This window comes from Cyclopterus lumpus, chromosome 15, assembly GCF_009769545.1.
Source record: "Cyclopterus lumpus isolate fCycLum1 chromosome 15, fCycLum1.pri, whole genome shotgun sequence".
In the NCBI taxonomy this organism is placed as follows: Eukaryota; Metazoa; Chordata; class Actinopteri; order Perciformes; family Cyclopteridae; genus Cyclopterus; species Cyclopterus lumpus.
In genome coordinates, this window is record NC_046980.1 from 23,369,152 (window position 1) to 23,391,210 (window position 22,059).

Genomic DNA, 22,059 nt, shown 5'->3' on the forward strand with positions numbered 1-22,059 from the left:
AGCCCCCAGGACTGGTCTCCAATTACAATCTTGTTCACATATTATAAAAACAATTGTATTATATTCTCTGGAAAAGCTTTAAGGAGACCAAACCTCCCCTCACTTCAGACCCCCCTGGCTATTTGGTTTGGGTGAGTCCCTCCTCTGAAGGAACCCTCCCCAAACAAAGCCTGGACAGAGGCTGCCCGGGTGGTGCGGTGAGCAGGGTTTCAGTTTCGAGCAAAGGATTCTGGGGAGTGCAGTGGTGAGCTAGTGGGAGACATTCTGTCCCATCGACTGAACATTAGCATGTATCCGCTGTCCTCCATTGTTGTGAGGGCGACACATGGAGCCGGGACCTGATTGGTGGAGTAACAACTCCCTAAACACAGAAAACAGCCATCAGCTTTTTAGAGATGCGAGTTAGAGCCTCATCGCATCCCTTTGAAATGTTCTCCACAAAGATGCAGCTTCCACATATTGTCTGTGAGGAATAGATCTCTCCCTGGGTCGGCCCGGCACAGCAGAATGCTCCAGGCTCCGGCTGGTTGCTGGGGATCTGAAGCCTCCTGTCCTACACTGCACACGTATAGTAATTTACTAAACCTATGAGTGTGTTTGTTTGGTTAATTACTGCTTATTACTAATGCAGTTTATTGCATTCATGTCACCGTCTCTCTGTCGCTCACCCACACACACACTACGCCAGCATCACACCGTAAATAGACACCGCTAGCTTAGCATCCATGTTGAGAGCTGTGTGGAGGCAATCCCTCACTCATAGATGTGCTCTGAGTTCGGAGTGTAGTGACTTTATGATCATAAATATATAATGTAAAAAACAAATCCAGAAACCCTCTCTGCAGATTGCTCTGGAATGGAGAGATGCAGCGGGCGCCGTGTTCTTTGTCTGCTTTCTGATCTCTTGAAGTCTGACCTGCAGATTCAGTGTCAAAGTATAAGAGATGTCCCACCAACCTCATGTTTATTTTCAGCTGAAAAGACGTTCCAGATTTTTCCCAGATCTCCCAAATGAGTTTTCTGCTCCCAACAGGTGCTCTTAGTGAGACGGCCTCCATAATCCCATCACACACCAGGAACAGAGAGAACATTAATAATAGCTCAACCCAATTTGTCCAGAAATACCATGGCAGCTCAATTAGCCTCCAAGAGAACGACTGATTGCTCACCAGTTCATCGGGAATGTTCCGTGAAGCTTGAAGTGAACTGCAAGGCGCTGACTTTTCACTCTGCACACAGCTTCTAATGGAAAGCCTGAGGAGTGGTTACATGTGGGCCCGACCAGACCACATCTGATGAATGCAAAGGCAGAAATGCAGACGCTCGTATTGATAACCGACTTCCTTCCAGGCGTTGGGAAGGCGGGGACCCGGGGGTGTCCAATCAGAAGACTCCAACCACCATCCTGCTGACTCCAGACAGGAAGTTCCACAGCTTTGGCTACGCGGCACGCGACTTCTACCACGACCTGGACCCCAGCGAGTCCAAACAATGGCTCTATCTGGAGAAATTCAAAATGAAGCTCCACACTACTGCAGTGAGGAAACACACACACACACACACACACACACACACACACACACACACACACACACACACACACACACACACACACACTCACACACACACCTGTGCCTGAGATGATACTGCAGCACACTGCAGACGTTTTTCTATTTCTTCACTGCCCATAATTCTCTGCCAGTAATAATGAGTGTTACCATCAGTAGTGCACATCCATGTCTGCTGCGGGGTTTTAATAGATATCCAGATACTTTATTAATCCCTGGGGGGGACGAGCGCACCACACTAAGAGTGTCAAGGATGCCGAGGAAAATACCATTTACAAAGGAGTGCAGCGATTTGTGCATAATTACGGTAAAACTGTTTTACACTCATCACAACCCAAACGCATATACATATTTTGCATATAGATTAATTTTGCTCTTGGACGACCTTCCTCGGTATTAATTGATGATGTTGTAAATGCTGCTTCACCCTGACAGCTAATAATCTAAAGCACCGACATTACAACCTCGAGCATCGCCATGTTCAAAGGAACCGACCGTTAATGGTGTTTCATATTAATGATAAGACATAAATAGAACATTAGAAAAGCTCGCTGGGTCTCCAGAACCATTAGGAATCACCCTCTGGTGACCATGAATATTTGATGGCCGTCTGGCTGCTGGCTGTTGAGATACAACAAAAAAGATACACTGTTATAATAAGTATATTATGTTTGATCAACATCCCCTCTTCCTCTGATGATTCCATGTCCTTCATTCTGCTCCTGTCCATCAGAATCTGTCCATCGACACGGACCTGCACGCAGCCAATGGGAGGCGAGTAAAAGCTCTGGATATCTTTGCTTATGCATTGGCCTTCTTCAAGGAGCAGGCACTAAAGGTGACGCGTGTGTTCTGTTGTAGCACATGTACAACGCCTTGTTTATGTTTCATTGTGTAGAATGTGGGCTCAATCCCAGACATGAACCCCGAAGCCAACGTTCAGTTTGGTCCAATTACTTATTTTCAATTATGCCGGTATCCAAAAATACCTGACGTGGCGAGTGCAGGTGGCACTTTGTGACGTGATGAATAGCTCAGGGAACATACGAGTGCTTGTTGTTTATGAATTGTAAAACATGGTCCACCAATGGCACCAAACCCGCCAATGAGTTTTAAAAAAAAATAATTTCTCTTTGGTCCTGCAGGAGCTGAGCGATCAGACGGGCAGCGAGTTTGACAACAATGATGTGAGATGGGTGATCACTGTTCCTGCCATCTGGAAGATGCCCGCCAAGCAGTTCATGAGGGAAGCTGCGTATAAGGTGTGTTTCCATCTCAGGCTGAACACAACTGGGTTGCAAATGACTCATTGACTGCGATTGTAACCATAGAAAACAATATTAACCCCTCCCCCTATGACTCAGGTCAGTGTGTGATATCACAAGGGAAACTCCAACAGGAATGATGTGATTGATTCTATCAAATGAACTTTGTTCTCTAGTTATTTTCCTTGGATTCAGAAAAAGATTGATTGCTGTCCATGGTAATGGACAGATTTATTTCCTGGCTACAATGTGCTGAGACGGTCTAATAATTAACTTATTGTGAGTGTTTTCATATCGTCCCTAGCCTGGCACGCTGTGGCTCACAGACGATGACTGGACCCAGAACCTTGTTGCAGTGTTCAATCTTCAACAGGAACACAGGCCTCTGGCCTTCAATGAGCTGCCTCTGGTCTTCAATGAGCTGCCTCTGGCCTTCAATGAGCTGCCTCTGGCCTTCAATGAACTGCCTCTGGCCTTCAATGAACTGCCTCTGGCCTTCAATGAGCTGCCTCTGGCCTTCAATGAACTGCCTCTGGCCTTCAATGAACTGCCTCTGGCCTTCAATGAGCTGCCTCTGGCCTTCAATGAGCTGCCTCTGGTCTTCAATGAGCTGCCTCTGGCCTTCAATGAACTGCCTCTGGCCTTCAATGAGCTGCCTCTGGCCTTCAATGAACTGCCTCTGGCCTTCAATGAGCTGCCTCTGGCCTTCAATGAGCTGCCTCTGGCCTTCAATGAGCTGCCTCTGGCCTTCAATGAGCTGCCTTCAGGGTTCAGGGGGCTCATAGAGACAATAATCTATCTGCAATAGATATGCTGTTTAGGCTATCAGAGTTATGAGTGGCGGTATAGTGATCGGTGCAGATCCCCTCTGCTGGTGTGTGTGTGTGTGTGTGTGTGTGTGTGTGTGTGTGTGTGTGTGAGAGGCTCTTCAGACCATCAGTGTATGTGACCACATGGGTGTGGCTGTCTGCAGTGAAGAAAGAGGCGAGCAGTGGGAGGACAGAGGACAGCTGTGATGTGTGTGTGTGTGTGTGTGTGTGTGTGTGTGTGTGTGTGTGTGGACTTGTGTGGACTTGTGTATATATGATTTAACATTATATTAATAGCGAACCGATGTGCTCATTGTATATTCAAGGACCTCTTGTGGTTGCGTCGATTCACACTTTGTGAACCATATTTTATGTTTTTTTACATATTGTATTTATTACACTGACTGCCGACTCCTCTTAACTAGTCGTCACTGTCTTATGAATGTTCTCTTGATGATTGCATGTGTGTATGTTTGTATAACTGAGCAAATGATAAACTACACCGAGAACTGACTACAATGTAGTGCGTCTACAGCTAACAGAGCTAACGGAGCTAACAGAACTAACGGAGCTAACAGAACTAACGGAGCTAAACAGAGCTAACGGAGCTAACAGAACTAACAGAGCTAACGGAGCTAACAGAACTAACGGAGCTAAACAGAGCTACCAAAGCTAATAGAGCTAACGGAGCTAACAGAACTAACGGAGCTAACAGAACTAACGGAGCTAAACAGAGCTAACGGAGCTAAACAGAGCTAACGGAGCTAACAGAGCTAACGGAGCTAAACACAGGGTTAAACACAATCGTGGGTGGTTTTCATTCAATCAGGCCTTACAGCAGTAGTCGTTCACTTTTCTAGTTCATATGATAATATGAGATTAAAATACATTACAAAACATGTGTATGTCACTATTGCACATGAATGAATATGAACACCACCTGTTCATGAAGATGTACAAGCTGTCACATATCCAAAATTGGTTCAGACATGTGAGTGCATCATTTATAAGTCAGCCACACACGAGTGGAAGGCCGACGATGTCAAATGGTTTCCAGACTTCAGATGAGAGACTTGAAGGTGTTAACTCAAAGGCCCGGCTGGTGTAGAGCTCAGAGGGGCTGGAGAGGTGGGCTCTGTGGGCTCATCAATGTGAGGGACACCTTTCACATCACACACTGTTATACAATCCATTGATTATGTCAAAATGCTGACATTAAACAACTTTTGAGCATTGGTTTTTGGGCGGATTCAGATTCCTGTCGTCCCCAATGACGTCATCCTTTTGTCCTGATCACAGGGGGGGAGGGGGGTGTAGGAATGAAACAGGGAGGAAGAGGAGAGCTTCTAGCTGTTCTGCAGTGGGGCTGGAGGGAGGGATGGAGGGATGGAGGGAGGGATGGAGGGAGGGATGGATGGAGGGATGGAAGGAGGAGCCGTACACCACCGAGGGAGAGAGAAAGGGAGCGTCTGCAGTGACTCAGCATCAGGAAGTGTGGACCGTTTGATTGGCTGCTCACGGAGGACAGAGGGAGGGACAACGCCACGCACCACTTCTTCAAGTCAGAAGGAATGCATTGAAGCAAGCCGTATAATGGAACTGCTAGACATAGACTGCTTGACATAATCAATGTATACCCGTGTGTAAAGGTGTCCCATAGAGAATGACCCCCACCTCTCCAGCCTCCCTGAGCCCTACACCAGCCATTTTCTATTGACGGGATGCCGTTCACCCTGAGCCTCGTTCACTACAGTACTTACGGTGTATATGTTTATTACTATAAATACTGGATATCAAATCAAATTCTAATTCAATAAAGGGAACAATACATATGTGTAGATATGAGACTGATAAGACGACATGTCATGAAAACAGTCTCCAGGGCCTATTTCACGGCACTAGTGGCACAGACCGCGACAGTAGTTATGAATCATTTGTGGGCAAGAAGTTGAAAAACAGCCAACGTTAACGTCTATCCGTCTTCGTCTTCTTGTGTAGTCTGGCCTGGTGTGCCGTGAAACCCCGGAGCAGCTGATCATCGCCTTGGAACCAGAGGCGGCGTCGATCTACTGCCGCAAGCTCCGCCTCCACCAGATGGTGGACCTGGCCTCCCACAGCACCCAGAACGGCTGCAGCCCCACCGACAACGTGGGCAGTGGGATGACCCAAGGTACGTCCCATCCACGCTGTCAGCCATCCGTCATCATGCACCCTGAGGACATTTTGCTGACTTGAGTGTATTTCCAGTTTCTCTTTAGACACGTTCGTACTGACGTTGTTTTCTCCTGTTGAATGTTGTTTCTTCCGTAGTTTCTCCAGGTCATGGTAAACATGCTTTCTTTTTAAATCCAGATGGAAATGCATGACTTTCTTTTATTTCTCTCCAACCATCACAATGCTTTTGCTTCTTGAACACAGTACCTACCAATTAACCATGAAAACGTTACCTTCATAGCAGTATGCACTTATTGTAATAAACATATATTTATATGATTCATTGTTTGACACAAGATGAGTGGTTACAAGTTACATTTCTAGTCGTAACATCTTCATCACAAGTCAGTTTTCTCTCATTATTCGTGCACATTAAATGTCACAGTTTCCACAGTGTAAGCTCCTCTCCAGCCCCCTTTTTAATAATACTAATATATTTTAAAATGTAAGAACCAATCTCTTGATGAGAGGGCAGGTTTTATTCTCTGATGCTCTGATGAGAACAAACAGTCGACTGGATTTGTGTTTTTCAAGTTCACGAGGCACACGGTAGGATTCAGAATACCTGATGTCATCATTTGGCTTTTGGTGTCTTCGTTGGTCTGACTTTGTTTCCGTTGTTTTATCGGTTGCATCTCAGAGTAATACTTCAGGAGCAGAGCTTCAGGAGGAGCCACGTGGCATTTCTGCTGTCTGAGCTGCACTTTGGTCCCATACTGTATGCCGTAGATATTCACGCTCCCCGGGGGATGAACCCTCATGGCCTGGAGCGCCACCATCAGGCCTACGTGGACATGTGTAGACCAGTTTGCTGGTGAAGTGGCTCGTACGTTTCCCGCGTTGAGTTACCGCTCCAGGCCACGGATGTCTTGACATAATGCCGTGCTATTGGTTTACCCGGCAGACGGCTTCAGCTGCACTCTGATTGGTTGATGCAAAGCTTGAGAGCAGCCTGGAGGAGAGTAACAGGAGGTTTTGTTGGACGTGTTCTCTGTAACAGCGCCCACGTTGGTTGAGGAGGAGGTTATTTAAGGAATTTTAAAAATGAAAGTGTCGTTGATGTTGCTGAAACATTACATATAAGATCCATAAAAGCTTATCTCTTACTTCTATGCTTTTCTCTATAGTAGAGAAATGAAGTCTGAATCCATTCTATATTCTGCATTCAGAAAGAACACATTCATATCTCCTGTAGCTGTGTGTCAAGGTAAAACACACGTATTCCTTTTAGGAAAGCTTTCATTGGGTCTGTCACATTGCATTGCAAGAGGCGGCTGAAAAGTAAAGGAGTCCTTTCCCAATGACCTTCCCATCACAGTATGAGAATGTTCTGCCCAGTTTCACGGCAGGTCGTGAAGTAGTCATGGGGCTCAGGAAGAAGACCATCAATCTGTAAACACGTCCACCTGACGACGCAACTGTCAGAGCGGTTGACGTATTATTAATATCCACACAGACCTCTTGTGGTTGGTTGGGTCCAACAAACACGGCACTTTGAAGCCGGAGACCTTTGTTGTGGTTTTGTTGCCAAAACCGTACTTTCTTTTTATCACGTAAAGTCTTCCTTAGCGACACAAAAAAACAAACCAATCCCTTTCCTTGGAAGAGAAACCAAGAGATTGGACCATTTTACGAACTGCCCTGAGACTGTGAGAATCCCTCCGGTCCAGAATTGAAAGGGTCCCGGTCTTCTTTCTGATACTCTGTCCAGGGCTCTCTACAAACTCTGGAACCCAGCCCTCTATTTGGGGGGCGCCGAGACGCTGGGTGGTCTCACAGGGAGGGACAGAGATATTAGGAAGCTCTTCGATTGGAACTCAATTTAGTAGTTTGTGAATAAAGATCACGTTATATGAATTATGATGAATGGAGAACGATGGGCTCAAGCTTCTCCTTGTGTACGGGTGTATATATGTATGTATACGGGTATGTCGTCTCTATTAAGGGTGTGTGTGTGTGTGTAGGTGGATCATCATATGGCACACACACACACACACACACACACACACATCTCTGATTCGGTTTCACACGGCTCTGCTCAATCCAAAACACACGATTTAGTCTGGGTTTGATTTTTCAGCAACATTCTTCATGAATATATTGACCAAACACACAAATAAGAGCAGTACTTACTGCACACTGATGAAATATTTATTTATGTCAACATTGTAAAATCAATCAATACATCAGTGCATTTCCAAAGGTTCCATTTTTCAATGTAATTCAGAGCTGAGCATATTATAAATATAATATAGTATATAAACACAGTCAAAACAATTATGGAGCCCTAAAAAATTTAACATGGATTACAGAGACTGCTGCACGGTGGTGTAGTGGCTAGCACTGTCGCCTCACAGCAAGAGGGCCGCGGGTTCAATTCCCGGTCGGAGCGGTCCTTCTGTGTGGAGTTTGCATGTTCTCCCCGTGGCAGCGTGGGTTCTCTCCGGGCTCTCCGGCTTCCTCCCACAGTCCAAAGACATGCTGCAGGTTAATTGATCTCTAAATGTCCCATAGGTGTGAATGTGAGAGTGAATGGTTGTATGTCCCTACATGTGCCCTCGATGGACTGGCGGCCTGTCCAGGGTGTCCCCTGCCTTCGCCCTATGTCAGCTGGGATAGGCTCCAGCGACCCTAATGAGGATAAGCGGTATTGGAAAGGGATGGATGGATGGATGGATTACAGAGAAATTCAATTGCTTATTGGCTTCCTTTTGTTGACGTTTAACAGCGACGAGTTGACAATGGAGCAGTCATGTGTTTGTCCAGGTGGCCTTGGATTGGCCGGTTGGTCCATGGGTGTGGCATCCTGAATGACAGCGTTTTGAAATGTGAACAAAACAAGTGGCGTTTACTTCACACTGCTGTCTGGTGTAGAGAAGCGTGTGGAGTGTGTTAAAAAAAGAGGAAGAGTGTGTTGAGAGTTCTGGACACTTGAGCTGAGTGTCAGTCTCAATATTGTGCGTCATTTTAGTTTATCTATACCTTTTTGTTTATATAGAAATTGAGTGTGTGTGTGATTGTGCCTCAGGTCACTTGGCCTTCCTGCTCCTCCCACTCAGCCTCAGGTCACTTGGCCTTCCTGCTCCTCCCACTCAGCCTCAGGTCACGTGACCTTCCTGCTCCTCCCACTCAGCCTCAGGTCACTTGGCCTTCCTGCTCCTCCCACTCAGCCTCAGGTCACTTGACCTTCTTGCTCCTCCCACTCAGCCTCAGGTCACGTGACCTTCCTGCTCCTCCCACTCAGCCTCAGGTCACTTGGCCTTCCTGCTCCTCCCACTCAGCCTCAGGTCACTTGGCCTTCCTGCTCCTCCCACTCAGCCTCAGGTCACGTGACCTTCTTGCTCCTCCCACTCAGCCTCAGGTCACTTGGCCTTCCTGCTCCTCCCACTCAGCCTCAGGTCACTTGGCCTTCCTGCTCCTCCCACTCAGCCTCAGGTCACGTGACCTTCCTGCTCCTCCCACTCAGCCTCAGGTCACGTGACCTTCCTGCTCCTCCCACTCAGCCTCAGGTCACTTGGCCTTCCTGAGCCTGCTGGGGTTGTTAGATATGTAAAAACACGAGTCTTTGGAGAACATTGTTGAAGTTGTTATAATATCTTCTTTAAATCAAAAGCACCTTTGCAGAAACATGTTGACTTGTTCAGCTAAAGACTGATTTAATGCCTTTATGCGTTTCCCTTTGTACATTAAATCACCTGCAGTTGTATTTAACTTTGCGTTTCTTTTTTGGGCCGGTGGTTCCAGCTGGAGCCACGTGTCACTTTCACTGCATGTTAACACTGTGACCTCCATGATCAATGTATAGTCCCACGCATATATGTGGCAAGTTACAGGCAAATCTCATCGAAGTGTTCCTGAACATATCCACCATAGGATAGATGACCTGTTAGTACAACTAGATCATACTCTGTATAAGTCCTGCTCACGGTGTGGATGCATGTGCATCCCAGCTTGCTGCTTGCCTCACTCACCCCCTCTGTGTATATGAGCCACACAGCTCCACACTGCAGAGCTTCACGGCTTCACCACACTCACCACAACATTCTCTCTCTGTTAACAACCAGCAAAGGAGAATGTCCGGCGCAACCGGCAGAGCCGCACCTTTTTGGTGGAAAATGTCATAGGGGAGCTTTGGTCGGAGCTGGAAGAAGGTAGAGTCTTTCTCTTTTACTCTTCTGATATGATTTCCTTTCCTTCCTCCTTGAGGACAAATGCTCTTGCTGTTTCCTATGCTGCCGTTCGGCCACATTAGCTTCTAGCTTTTCAGACTGTTTCAATCTGGAGATATTTTATTACCAAAAGTAGTAATACGTAACTAAAATGAAACGTTTGTACTTCCCGCTGCTTCAGTTTAGTTCTAAAGTCCTGGAAGCAGAACTAGAGTTTGTTACAACGTGGGTTTTATTTTCTCAGCGCCTGTTTTTGGTAATTGGCAGATGATCAGACAGGTTGAAAAGAAACTCCCAGGTTGGTCAAACTTAATAAAAGAAGATAAATATTCAAGTTATAATGCAATTATAATAATAATTATAATAATGTCTGTTAGCATCATCACAGTTTCCAGACTTCCTGTGTGTACCTCAGCTGTGCACACACAGTTTCCTGTGCACCTGTCTGATCACTGCCATGACGTTGTACAACGTACTATGTTGTCATAACTCGTAGGAATGATGACCAGTTGGATATGCATTACTCACCCGGTGTTGTGTTCTTGAAGAAAACGTGTTTTTTCTCTCATGTCAGCATACGAGTGGATAAATGAGACGTGGATTACACATTCACTTCAGTTCAGTAATACTGTTCTCCATGTTTTGGTTTACGTCGAGGTGTGAAAGAAAAACTACGTTTTCTTCAAGAATTTACAGATTCATGGTTAAAGAATACTTTAACATGTAGCAATCAAATGGAGTAGACGAGTGTGAATCAATAACTTTATCGTTGTTTTTGAAACGTTTGAAGTTTACGCAGGTGAATCCATTAAGTTAAGAAAACAAACTTTAAGTCCAGACGGAAGTGCATTACATAAATTAATCATATCTGTTTTGCAAATCAGGGGGAAAAATATATATTCCCAGAGGTTTCAAGTGAACAGCTTAAAGTTGTTAGTCTGCTAAATGGCCTTAAAGCCACAGTGTCACTCCATGCCACAGCCGGTTGTCTCTGCTGTCAGTCAAACAATCCAACAATGCTCATGATGTGTGAGAATGATCTAATGTCCGCTCCACTGTCTTGTCGTAGCCTCCCACTCTGCCCCTCAGCCAGTTCCTCTTCTTTCATCCCCTCTTCACTGGGTTGCTGACACTACAGACACAGACGTGTGGCCTGGTTCAAGAAGCTGTCACAAAGAGTGAGGTCCAACCTTCCCTGAGGATGTTCCTAATAGCGGCCAACCGAGTAGTGGTAGATGAGAGGGTCCTGTCAGGCAGGGTGCTGTTAGATAACGAGCGTTTTAGATGCTTACTGCACACCGTGTTCAATCAATCTCCCTGCAGGTGACCGCTATGTGGTGGTGGATTGTGGCGGAGGAACAGTGGACCTGACGGTTCATCAGATCCGTCTTCCAGAGGGACATCTTAAAGAGCTCTACAAGGCCTCAGGTAAAAGGGCATACCATAATGTATCTCTGCTGAATGCGGCTGTGGCTCCATCTTGTTTTCTTTCATTCACAATTGCTTCTCTTCCCAGGTGGACCCTATGGCTCCCTCGGCATCGACTATGAATTTGAGAAGCTACTGTGTAAGATCTTTGGCCAGGATTTCATTGACCAATTTAAGATCAAGAGGCCGGCGGCCTGGGTGGACCTGATGATTGCGTTTGAGTCTCGGAAGAGGGCAGCAGCCCCTGATAGAACCAACCCCCTCAATATTAACCTGCCCTTCTCCTTTATTGACTACTACAAGAAGTTCAGGGGCCACAGCGTGGAACACGCCCTGCGCAAAAGCAAGTGAGTATTTACAGAAAACCAGAAGCCAACAACCGACATATTGGAATCAGTATCTCTATCCCCCTGAACAGGAATACATAGGTATAAAAGATGAAGGGTGAATTATCTTTCAAAGCTGCTCTATTTGTATTGACAACATGCAGCGGTTTTGTCTGGAGCCAGTTTGTGATGCCTGCTGCCCGACTTACAATGCCAAGAACCCAAATGCCAATCCCTGCTCCATGTCATGGGTCGATCCCCATGCGTGAAGGCCTGGCTACAAGATGCTCGCCAGCAAGCTCCCCTTTCCTCAAGGGAACGGCACAGGGAGGAAAGGATTTAAAGGTGTAGCCGGGGGGGAAGAGTGTCCGGTTTGCGGACCTCAGAATTGCGTCTGCTCTTTGCAGATGATATGGCTCTTTTCAGAATGTGACCGTAAGCACTGTTAAGCGGTCAGAATAAGAGTCAGTAGCTCCACGTCGGAGGCCATGTTATCTGCCAGAAAACCGTGGATTTCTCCTTCCAGGATGGGAGTGAGTGACTGCCCTAAGCGAGGGAATTCAAGAATCTCGGTGTTCACGAGTAATGGTGAGATGGTGCATGAGATGGACAAGGCGGTTCAGTGCGGCATTAGCAGTGACATGGAGATTGAAACGGATTGAGCAGGAAGGCAAAGCTCTTGATTTACCAGTCCATATACGCTCCAACCCTCACTTATGGCCATGAGCTTTGGGTAGTGACCTTAAGAATGAGATTGTGGAAACAAGCTCACACATCCGGAGAGCCCTCGGAGTAAAGCAGCATCAAAAGTGGTTTGGCCAGCTCAGGTGGTTTGGGGCGGGGTAGACCCAGAACACCCTCCTCAGGTGGTTTAGGGCGGGCTAGACCCAGAACACTGTACATCTAGTCTGGCCTGGGATGCCTCCGATTCCCCAGGAGGTGCTGGAAAGCGTTGCTTGAGCAAGGAGCGTCTGAAACACCCTCCTCAAGCGGTTTGGGACAGGGTAGACCCAGAACACCCTCCTCAGGTGGTTTGGGACAGGGTAGACCCTCCTCAGGTGGTTTGGGACCCAGAACACCCTCCTCAGGTGGTTTGGGACAGGGTAGACCCTCCTCAGGTGGTTTGGGACGGGGTAGACCCAGAACACTGTACAGATGTATAGTGTTCTGGGTCTATCCCGTCTGGCCTCCGATTCTCCAGGAGGTGCTGGAAAGCGTTGCTTGAGCAAGGAGCGTCTGAAACACCCTCCTCAAGCGGTTTGGGACGGGGTAGACCCAGAACACCCTCCTCAGGTGGTTTGGGGCGGGGTAGACCCAGAACACCCTCCTCAGGTGGTTTGGGGCGGGCTAGACCCAGAACACTGTACATCTAGTCTGGCCTGGGATGCCTCTGATTCCCCAGGAGGTGCTGGAAAGCGTTGCTTGAGCAAGGAGCGTCTGAAACACCCTCCTCAAGCGGTTTGGGACAGGGTATACCCAGAACACCCTCCTCAGGTGGTTTGGGACAGGGTAGACCCTCCTCAGGTGGTTTGGGACGGGGTAGACCCAGAACACCCTCCTCAGGTGGTTTGGGACAGGGTAGACCCTCCTCAGGTGGTTTGGGATGGGGTAGACCCAGAACACCCTCCTCAGGTGGTTTGGGACAGGGTAGACCCTCCTCAGGTGGTTTGGGACAGGGTAGACCCTCCTCAGGTGGTTTGGGACGGGGTAGACCCAGAACACTGTACAGATGTACAGTGTTCTGGGTCTATCCCGTCTGGCCTCCGATTCTCCAGGAGGTGCTGGAAAGCGTTGCTTGAGCAAGGAGCGTCTGAAACACCCTCCTCAAGCGGTTTGGGACGGGGTAGACCCAGAACACCCTCCTCAGGTGGTTTGGGGCGGGGTAGACCCAGAACACCCTGCTCAGGTGGTTTGGGGCGGGCTAGACCCAGAACACTGTACATCTAGTCTGGCCTGGGATGCCTCCGATTCCCCAGGAGGTGCTGGAAAGCGTTGCTTGAGCAAGGAGCGTCTGAAACACCCTCCTCAAGCGGTTTGGGACAGGGTAGACCCAGAACACCCTCCTCAGGTGGTTTGGGACAGGGTAGACCCTCCTCAGGTGGTTTGGGACGGGGTAGACCCAGAACACTGTACAGATGTACAGTGTTCTGGGTCTATCCCGTCTGGCCTCCGATTCTCCAGGAGGTGCTGGAAAGCGTTGCTTGAGCAAGGAGCGTCTGAAACACCCTCCTCAAGCGGTTTGGGACGGGGTAGACCCAGAACACCCTCCTCAGGTGGTTTGGGGCGGGGTAGACCCAGAACACCCTCCTCAGGTGGTTTGGGGCGGGGTAGACCCAGAACACCCTCCTCAGGTGGTTTGGGACGGGGTAGACCAAGAACACCCTCCTCATGCTGCTGCCTTTTTGACCTGGCCAGAGGTGGAAGAGGATGGATGGATAGATGGATGTTTTTTCTAGATCACAAAGAGATTGTATATTAATTAAGCTCGATAAGCGTTATCAGTTGTTAACGCCGAATTAGAAGCTTGAGCTAACCAGTTTAGTTTACATCGAGTTGTTGCTGAGCCTTTTTCACAATGACGTCGGTATTTTCACTACATTTCTCCTCAAACACATTTCCCAAGTGTGTGTAGGTGTGGACAACCGCAACACTTGCTTGGCTGTAGCTCATGGGGATGAGCGGTCATCCCGCAACCACAAGGTCTCTGGTTCCATCCCCACTCTCCCCATAGTTGCATGTTGAAGTGTCCTTGAGCAAGACGCTGAACCCCCAGTTGCTTCACTGCAGCCCACTGCTGCTTAATAACCAAGGATGGGTCAATGCAGAGAAGAAGTTACCCACTGTGGGATCAAAATAAGTGTATTTCTTTCTTTCTTGTATTTTCAGAATCGGATAAAAATAAGCCGGGTGTAAATATAATTCTTCTCTAGAAGGTTGTATAACTTCAATAAACTATGACTGTTGGTGCATTAACTGTTGAGCTAAGCTCCAGCGGCTGACATATAACAGCTCCTCCTTATTTACATTATGAAGTTGTTTCTTCTGCGTCTATTAAAGTTGCATTTTGATCTAATTTAGTGCATAAAGTTGCTCTGCACTTCCACCAGTTATATGGATTTTGTGATGAAGTGTGTACGTCTAATTGTACACCTAGAGCAAAATATACAGCTCATTAACACAAAATAGAATCCAACTATATGTCTACAAACTTGTGCTTTGGAGGCATGTGTTCCATCGGCTGACCTGACTCATAACACTGACTTTGGCACTGGGCCATTTTCAGAGGTCGTCTGGTGACAGATGTTTTGTCGACAAGGTGTGGCAACATCATGTTTATGCATAATTGTACAAAGCAAAGAGAACAGGCAGCTTGTAAAAACTCAAAATGATGTCAAATGGAAAAGCATGTGAATGCTGTAGATGTGATCATCATGTAAAGTGTAGCAGGTCAACCAGGATGTGGGTCAAAGGCCACATACCTTCTGGTGCCACCATGGAGTCTAGAGTCTACTGGCTGTGTCTCATGTGTGTGTGTATTTTCATAATCCCTCAGTAAGGGGCATTAACAGATACTTAGATGGCTGAAACTGGAGCCCTCAGTGGCCCCCCCCCCCCCCCCCACCCCCCACCCCCCCACGGACTCCGATGACGCCGGACTGGAAGTACTCAGTCTGTCTCGTTGTGCTGGAAAGTCGTTAACACGGTCGCACACTCACATGTGCAAATCACACACACGGGATCACAGCAGATGGATCCTATGGATCCTTTCAGGATTAATGGTTCCACAGTCAGACTGCATCCAACGGTCCCTGAACGCATCGCTCCGACACACAACTACCAGGGCCGTCCGCTCTGAGAATAGCTCATGATGAATAACGTGGGGTTATTCTTCCTTATTTCATGGGATATTTGGGACTTTTATGGGGTAATGCAAAACAACAAGAAAAGAAAAACAATGCATTTGAAATATGAATGACCTGAGCCCATCCGGGTTAGCATGTAGCTCACAGAGCGGGTAGCTGTCTTGTTGTTTGTCTCATGTGGGAACCAGTCAGCTGAACGAAGGTCGCCATTAGAAACTGTCAGTCAGCTCAGATCATGAGGTCTCCCCCCAGCTGGTTCGGCCTTCGATTTCCATTCATTTGAATCTGAATCGTATTAATATTAATACGTGACATCCAAGTTAAAAAGTCGACCCATCGGCTCCACGGGGGTTGTTATCTCATTTGTACGAAACCCTCTGTGTCTGGGCTGGAATGCTGTTGCCGATAACACCGACCCATAATGCAACAGTGTTGTTTGGTGTCTCACATCAACGTTGTGCAACTTGAGCAGATTTTATCTGAAGACTTTGTGTGAGCAGATTGTTATTTGATGTATGATTTGATTTTTTCTTCTATAAAGTATTGTAGTATTGCTTTTGATCTCACCAGATGAACTCATTCATGCTCATTGATATATTCATCTACTCACATCGTCTCTTAGTGTGGATTTCGTGAAATGGTCGTCGCAGGGGATGCTGAGGATGAGTCCGGAAGCTATGAATTCCCTCTTCAAGCCCACCATAGACCACATCATCCAGCATCTGAGTAAGCTGCATCATAACTATGTCCTCTTCTTTTTGAGTTGTTTTATTGTCACTGTACCAGCAGATAGTTCAGTGAGTGATTGATGTCCAGCTTCACCCGGCAGTGAGGACCTACAGTCCATCCGAGAGCAGATACATCCCACAGGGAATGTTCCACATGACATGTACTTCAGGGCCACTCTGTGGACACCAACACCAACCTAAATGTCTAATAGACACTCATAGTTCATGGACTCCTTCCTGTAACATTGAGACCCTGTTTTTCTCCTGCAGCTGAGCTGTTTGAGAAGCCGGAGGTGAGCGACATTAAGTTCCTGTTCCTCGTGGGCGGTTTTGCCGAGTCCTCCCTGCTGCAGCTGGCCGTCCAGGACATGCTCCAGGGCCGCAGCCGCATCATCATCCCGCACGACGTCGGCCTCACCATTCTGAAAGGTGCCGTGCTGTTCGGCCTGGACCCCAGCATCATTAAAGTGCGCCGCTCGCCTCTCACGTACGGCGTGGGCGTCCTCAACCGCTTCGTGGAGGGCAAGCACCCGGTGGAGAAGCTGCTGGTGAAGGACGGCACGCGCTGGTGCACCGACGTCTTCGACACCTTCATCGCCGCCGACCAGTCCGTGGCCCTGGGCGAGCTGGTGAAGCGCAGCTACACCCCGGCCAAGCCCTCTCAGCAGGTCATCGTCATCCACGTCTACTGCTCCGAGAAGGAGAGGGCGGCGTTCATCAGCGAGCCCGGCGTCAGGAAGTGCGGGACGCTCCGCCTGGACGTGAGCGGGACGGAAAGCACGGCGCCGCGCCGCGAGATCCAGACGCTCATGCAGTTCGGCGACACGGAGATCCGGGCCATGGCGGTGGACGTGTCCACCGGACGCACCGTTAAGGCGAGCATTGACTTCCTGAGCCAGTAAGAAGGGAACGAGAGAGCCCATGTTGTCGGAACCAACGGAAATGAAACATAAGGCTTGCAACACACACACACACACACACACACACACACACACGGTGGGGATATTTACTATAAAGTGGTTAATGATGATGAATCTCAAGGCTCAGGCCCTCTCAGTTTAAAGTGTGTTGAATGTAGAATCCATGTTAGGATGAGGGAGAGAATCAGAGTCTGGATGAGTTCTGGTCCCACTCCACAGTGCTCATACCAGACCCATAGACCCCCTGCCGAGGCTACAGCCCCAGGTTGAAGAGCTCCTGACAGGAAACCATAAAGGCCATAATGTATGACGGGACAGCCGTTCAGATCTTCTCTCCGAGCATTCTCAAAGCCAGGAAAAGACATAAAGTACCATCCACATTCAGAGTGTGTCTTTGCACGCCTCACTTTCCAGATTCAGATGCATATCCGTGCACGACCGCGTACAAAGAGGCCGTACGCCGTGCCGTCAGGTTGGTCTTCACACTCTTCATGCTCCCCCCTCACGACAGTGCTGAAGGCCACATTCTGGCTGTGCATGAGCCGACCCTTTTTAAACCGAGTGTAAAGCGTTAATGCGTCACCCTGATGCCTCATTGCAGAGCGCCGTTAGTAACCGTGGTCAGCTTCATTATTGGTTGTGTTTGCATTGCATGGCGGTGCATGATGTCACCTGGACATGGACCAGTTAGGCTAAACACGTAGTCTCCACCTCGTTAAGTGACAGTCCATATTTATGAAGTCAGAGACAGTCTGATGAATAATGTACCTGTGATGTTTAATAAATAGGCCACATCATGCAAAACCACCAGAATGTTCCTTCGAGGTTATCCAGTCAGAGCTGAATCCAGGAATGTGAAACTAGAAATGCGCTTATTGTTGCCTTTATTTGTTGATGCTTCTGACTATCAGATGTGGGACAAAAGCCGCGGGCCACAGTTTGAGAGACAAACAATGAAGTATGTTTATTTCTGTAAATACAGTATTTAAATATTGTACAGATTTTTTTTTAGCATTGTTTCTGCAGCTTTAGAACCAATGGAGATTGTGTGTGTGTGTGTCTGTGTGCGTGTGTGTTTGTGCGTGCGTGCGTGCATTTGTGAGTGCGTGCGTGTGTGCATGCGTGCGTGTGTGTGTGTGTGTGTTTGTGCATGCGTGCGTGCGTGCATTTGTGTGTGTGTGTGTGTGCGTGCGTGCGTGTGTGCATGCGTGCGTGTGTTTGTGCATGTGTGTGTGTGTGCGTGCGTGTGTGCGTGTGCGTGCATGTGTGCCTGCATGTGTGTGTGTGTGCGTGTGTGTGTGTGTGCGTGCGTGTGTGTGTGTGTGTGTGTGCCTGTGTGTGTGTGTGTGTGTGCGTGCGTGTGTGTGTGTGTGTGTGCCTGTGTGTGTGTGTGCGTGCGTGCGTGTGTTGTTTTCTCACCAGCCATAGCAGAGAGGTCGAGGTCGGCTTCATCTTTTTTTTCGCAGTCACAAAAGAAACTTGAATACCTCCGTCCTTAAAAAGTAATTTAGATTTTGAAATGATGTAAATGTGTCCAGTTCCATTTTCCATCGCTGGAGGAGAGTGATATTCATAATGGTTTATGACATTCAGCCAGTGGATAAATATTAAGACCAGAGGCATTTTATTATGAAATTGTTGTTGCTTTTGTCATAGTCAGCAATAATCATACTACGTGAAAGCCACATAACCATTGATTGTGTTTCTGAGGTTTTAAAGTCTGAAGTAAAGAGTGCCTAGTCTGAATAACATGTGACCCTATCACAGCTTCATAATGGAGGTACCGATGCCCGCAGCAGAACCAGTACCCTCAACAGACCCCCTTTTCTAGATCTGAATGCTGCTATCGTTTAGAGAAGTTCTGATACCACTCGGTACTGGGTCATGTCGGTCAATACCTTCAAGGAACCCAGTACCGATACCCGGCCTTGGTGCTGGGTTGTCTCCAGTGGGAAGCTAAGCTAACACGATAGCTTCCTCCGGTTTAATCAACACGGTCCAAACAGTCTGAATTCATGTGTGAGGGTCCAGAACGTGGTCCTGGAACCGGCCTTCGGAGTCTCAATGCAGGAGCCAGCCTTGGCTGACTCTCTCCCTCAAGTCCTTCGTGAAGTAGTAGCAACGCAACTAATTGCTGCATTAAGGTGGCGTTAGGAATTGTCTGTTTAAGAAAGTTAAAAACTAAGACAAGTGCTTCGTTTGAAGCCGACTCGGACATCAGAGTTCAGGGTGAACTCGAGTGAACCCCCTGACTGCACTGTAGACGTCTCACTCCTCTCCTGCTGGGGGCCCAGTTGAGGGCCTCCAGTCCTGTGATGAGTCCTGGGGCGGACCGGTCCGAGCGAGTCTCCAGCACGGTGATGTCGTAACGACGCCGTCCCAGCAGCCGCCGTTCAACACACTTTCTTGGATTCTTTATTTGAACTGTAGTTTTAAGGCTCGGCGTACAACGTCACACACCATGCTGTAAAGATGCATGCTTTGCATGCGTCACATAGGAATGACTACACAACAGACAATTAGTGGATTGCTATTACTAATGCACAACATGGAGGTTTACCACTGGTGGTGGTGCTTTCTGCCTGTGTGCTCAGCCTCATCACCCTGGGCTGTATACCTCCCTGCTGCTTGCTGAGCTGATGTTGATGTTAATGCTCATAACTTCCATCGCAGAGCAGCACTTCACACACTTTACTGATAACTAACCCAACTCGCTCGTGTTCCTCCCACACATCTCTGCACTCACAGGATGATACCAAGTGGAAGGGTTTATTAACTCCACGTTTCTAGTGTTTCTTTGGCCAGGCGATGCCAGGACACTGTTATGTAGCAGCTTCATGCGTATGGAGGCTTGTTGAGCCCCCTTGAGGTCGCAGTGTAGCAGCTTGCATCATTTACACGTTATCTGCTTAACAATATCTAAAATATACAATCGTTCAGAATATGTTACTAGAATGATTGAGCTTATAGTTAGGATCATCTCAGCCACAACGCAACACAATGTACACGTGGTTCTTTTACTCCTTTATTGATGATGCAAAGGATTTTGTTTTTTTAAAATCTTGAGTTCCTTAAATGTCTTTTGTTTTATGGGTGTATTTCAATCAATGCCAGGTATTCACTGTCAAGACCAATAAAATCTTACGTGTATTTCAAAGAACGTTCTTTTGTGTCGCTTCTGCTCATTTAATCTGTGTTTTTAGCCCAAAAGGAAGAACTGGACTGTTATAAAAGTGAATAAAGTTTGACGTTCTGCACATGAGCACAGATAACGGAGTCGGGCATCGACGTGAAGCTCGTCACGTTTCTCTGGTGAAACGTGTTTATATCTGGAGGTTCATAGTTCATATTGATTCTGTTTGGCAACCAAAATGTTAAATTTACTTTAATAAACTGACAACACACTTTGAAAGGGGACAACTCCAACACGATGGTAGCGACCTGTCAATCACCCTGTAGCCCCGCCCTAAAGCGTCCCCTGCATTATGGTCTGTTTGACTCTAAATGTCCATCATTTACTAAATGAACATCATTCTGTATTGAAGAAGACTTGAAACTAGAGATTGAGACCAAAAACTAATGTTTACAATGTTTACTGAGGGAATAAATCAAGAGAAGTAGAGTCATTTATATAGACTTCTATACAACCAGAGGAGTCGCCCCCTGGTGGTCAGGAGAGAGAATACAGCTTTAACACATGAAGCATAGACTTCTATACAACCAGAGGAGTCGCCCCCTGGTGGTCAGGAGAGAGAATGCAGCTTTAACACATGAAGCATAGACTTCTATACAACCAGAGGAGTCGCCCCCTGGTGGTCAGGAGAGAGAATGCAGCTTTAACACATGAAGCATAGACTTCTATACAACCAGAGGAGTCGGCCCCTGGTGGTCAGGAGAGAGAATGCAGCTTTAACACATGAAGCATAGACTTCTATACAACCAGAGGAGTCGCCCCCTGGTGGTCAGGAGAGAGAATGCAGCTTTAACACATTTCTTCACTCTTCAGACCCGGAGGTTGCCGCCTGGAGAGGACATCGAAAACGTCAGTATTTAAGATTTATCTGACAGCCCATTGGCAAAATAATAATAATAAACAATGTAATTTATGTCAGTATCATTTTCATAATAGAACACACAAAAACATGAAAGAAAATGCATATGTGTATATTTGATATCGTCCTTAACATAGACTTCATCAGGAGCAACGGAATTCAGACAGCTGCTAAATTAGGGAATTTTTTTTTATTGCAAATGTATGACTTTATAACCTCAGAGGGTATTCCATTTTGTCCTGTAAATTTGAGTAAAAATTACCATTTTATTCTCATAGAATATCTGTTTTCTTTTCTAATACATTTAAGACTTTAATCTCAGTTCATTTTAAGTTTCTTTTTCTATGAATATTACCCCTCTTCCCCCGGCTCCATCATTTCTAATCCACCTTCCTGAAATCCTCCCTCTCCTGAAAGATCCGACTAAAATGAATGAGATATTAAAGTACTTAAATGTATTAATTATTTTATGTTCAACCATTTTCATGAGCAAAACAGTCCTGACAATCCACTTTAAGATCATCCATTCAGTTTGTCAATGCTTCATTTGATTTAAGAAATACACGTTTTCATTGGACTTCTGATGAGGAAACGAGGATCACTTTATTTGTTTATTGACACAAATAATGAATGAAAATGTATCCTGTATGAATATAGATCGAATGCAAACTCGATGGCAACACATCTAGAAAGGATGGTGCTCCAATTTGGTTGAAA

The 22,059-nt window shown here is 47.0% G+C and overlaps 1 protein-coding gene across 1 annotated transcript in view; it reads left to right on the plus strand.

Moving 5' to 3' along the window:
• hspa12a (heat shock protein 12A) overlaps nt 1-20,454 on the plus strand; it is a 39,802-nt gene extending 19,348 nt beyond the window's left edge. The window contains exons 4-12 of the mRNA XM_034552740.1: nt 1,351-1,537; nt 2,302-2,406; nt 2,714-2,830; nt 5,641-5,812; nt 9,921-10,007; nt 11,349-11,453; nt 11,542-11,800; nt 16,265-16,368; nt 16,641-20,454. Coding sequence (XP_034408631.1) covers nt 1,351-1,537; nt 2,302-2,406; nt 2,714-2,830; nt 5,641-5,812; nt 9,921-10,007; nt 11,349-11,453; nt 11,542-11,800; nt 16,265-16,368; nt 16,641-17,272 — 1,768 coding nt within the window. The 3' untranslated portion in view covers nt 17,273-20,454. The remainder of the gene's footprint in view (nt 1-1,350; nt 1,538-2,301; nt 2,407-2,713; nt 2,831-5,640; nt 5,813-9,920; nt 10,008-11,348; nt 11,454-11,541; nt 11,801-16,264; nt 16,369-16,640) is intronic.
• The last annotated feature ends 1,605 nt before the right edge of the window (nt 20,455-22,059 follow it).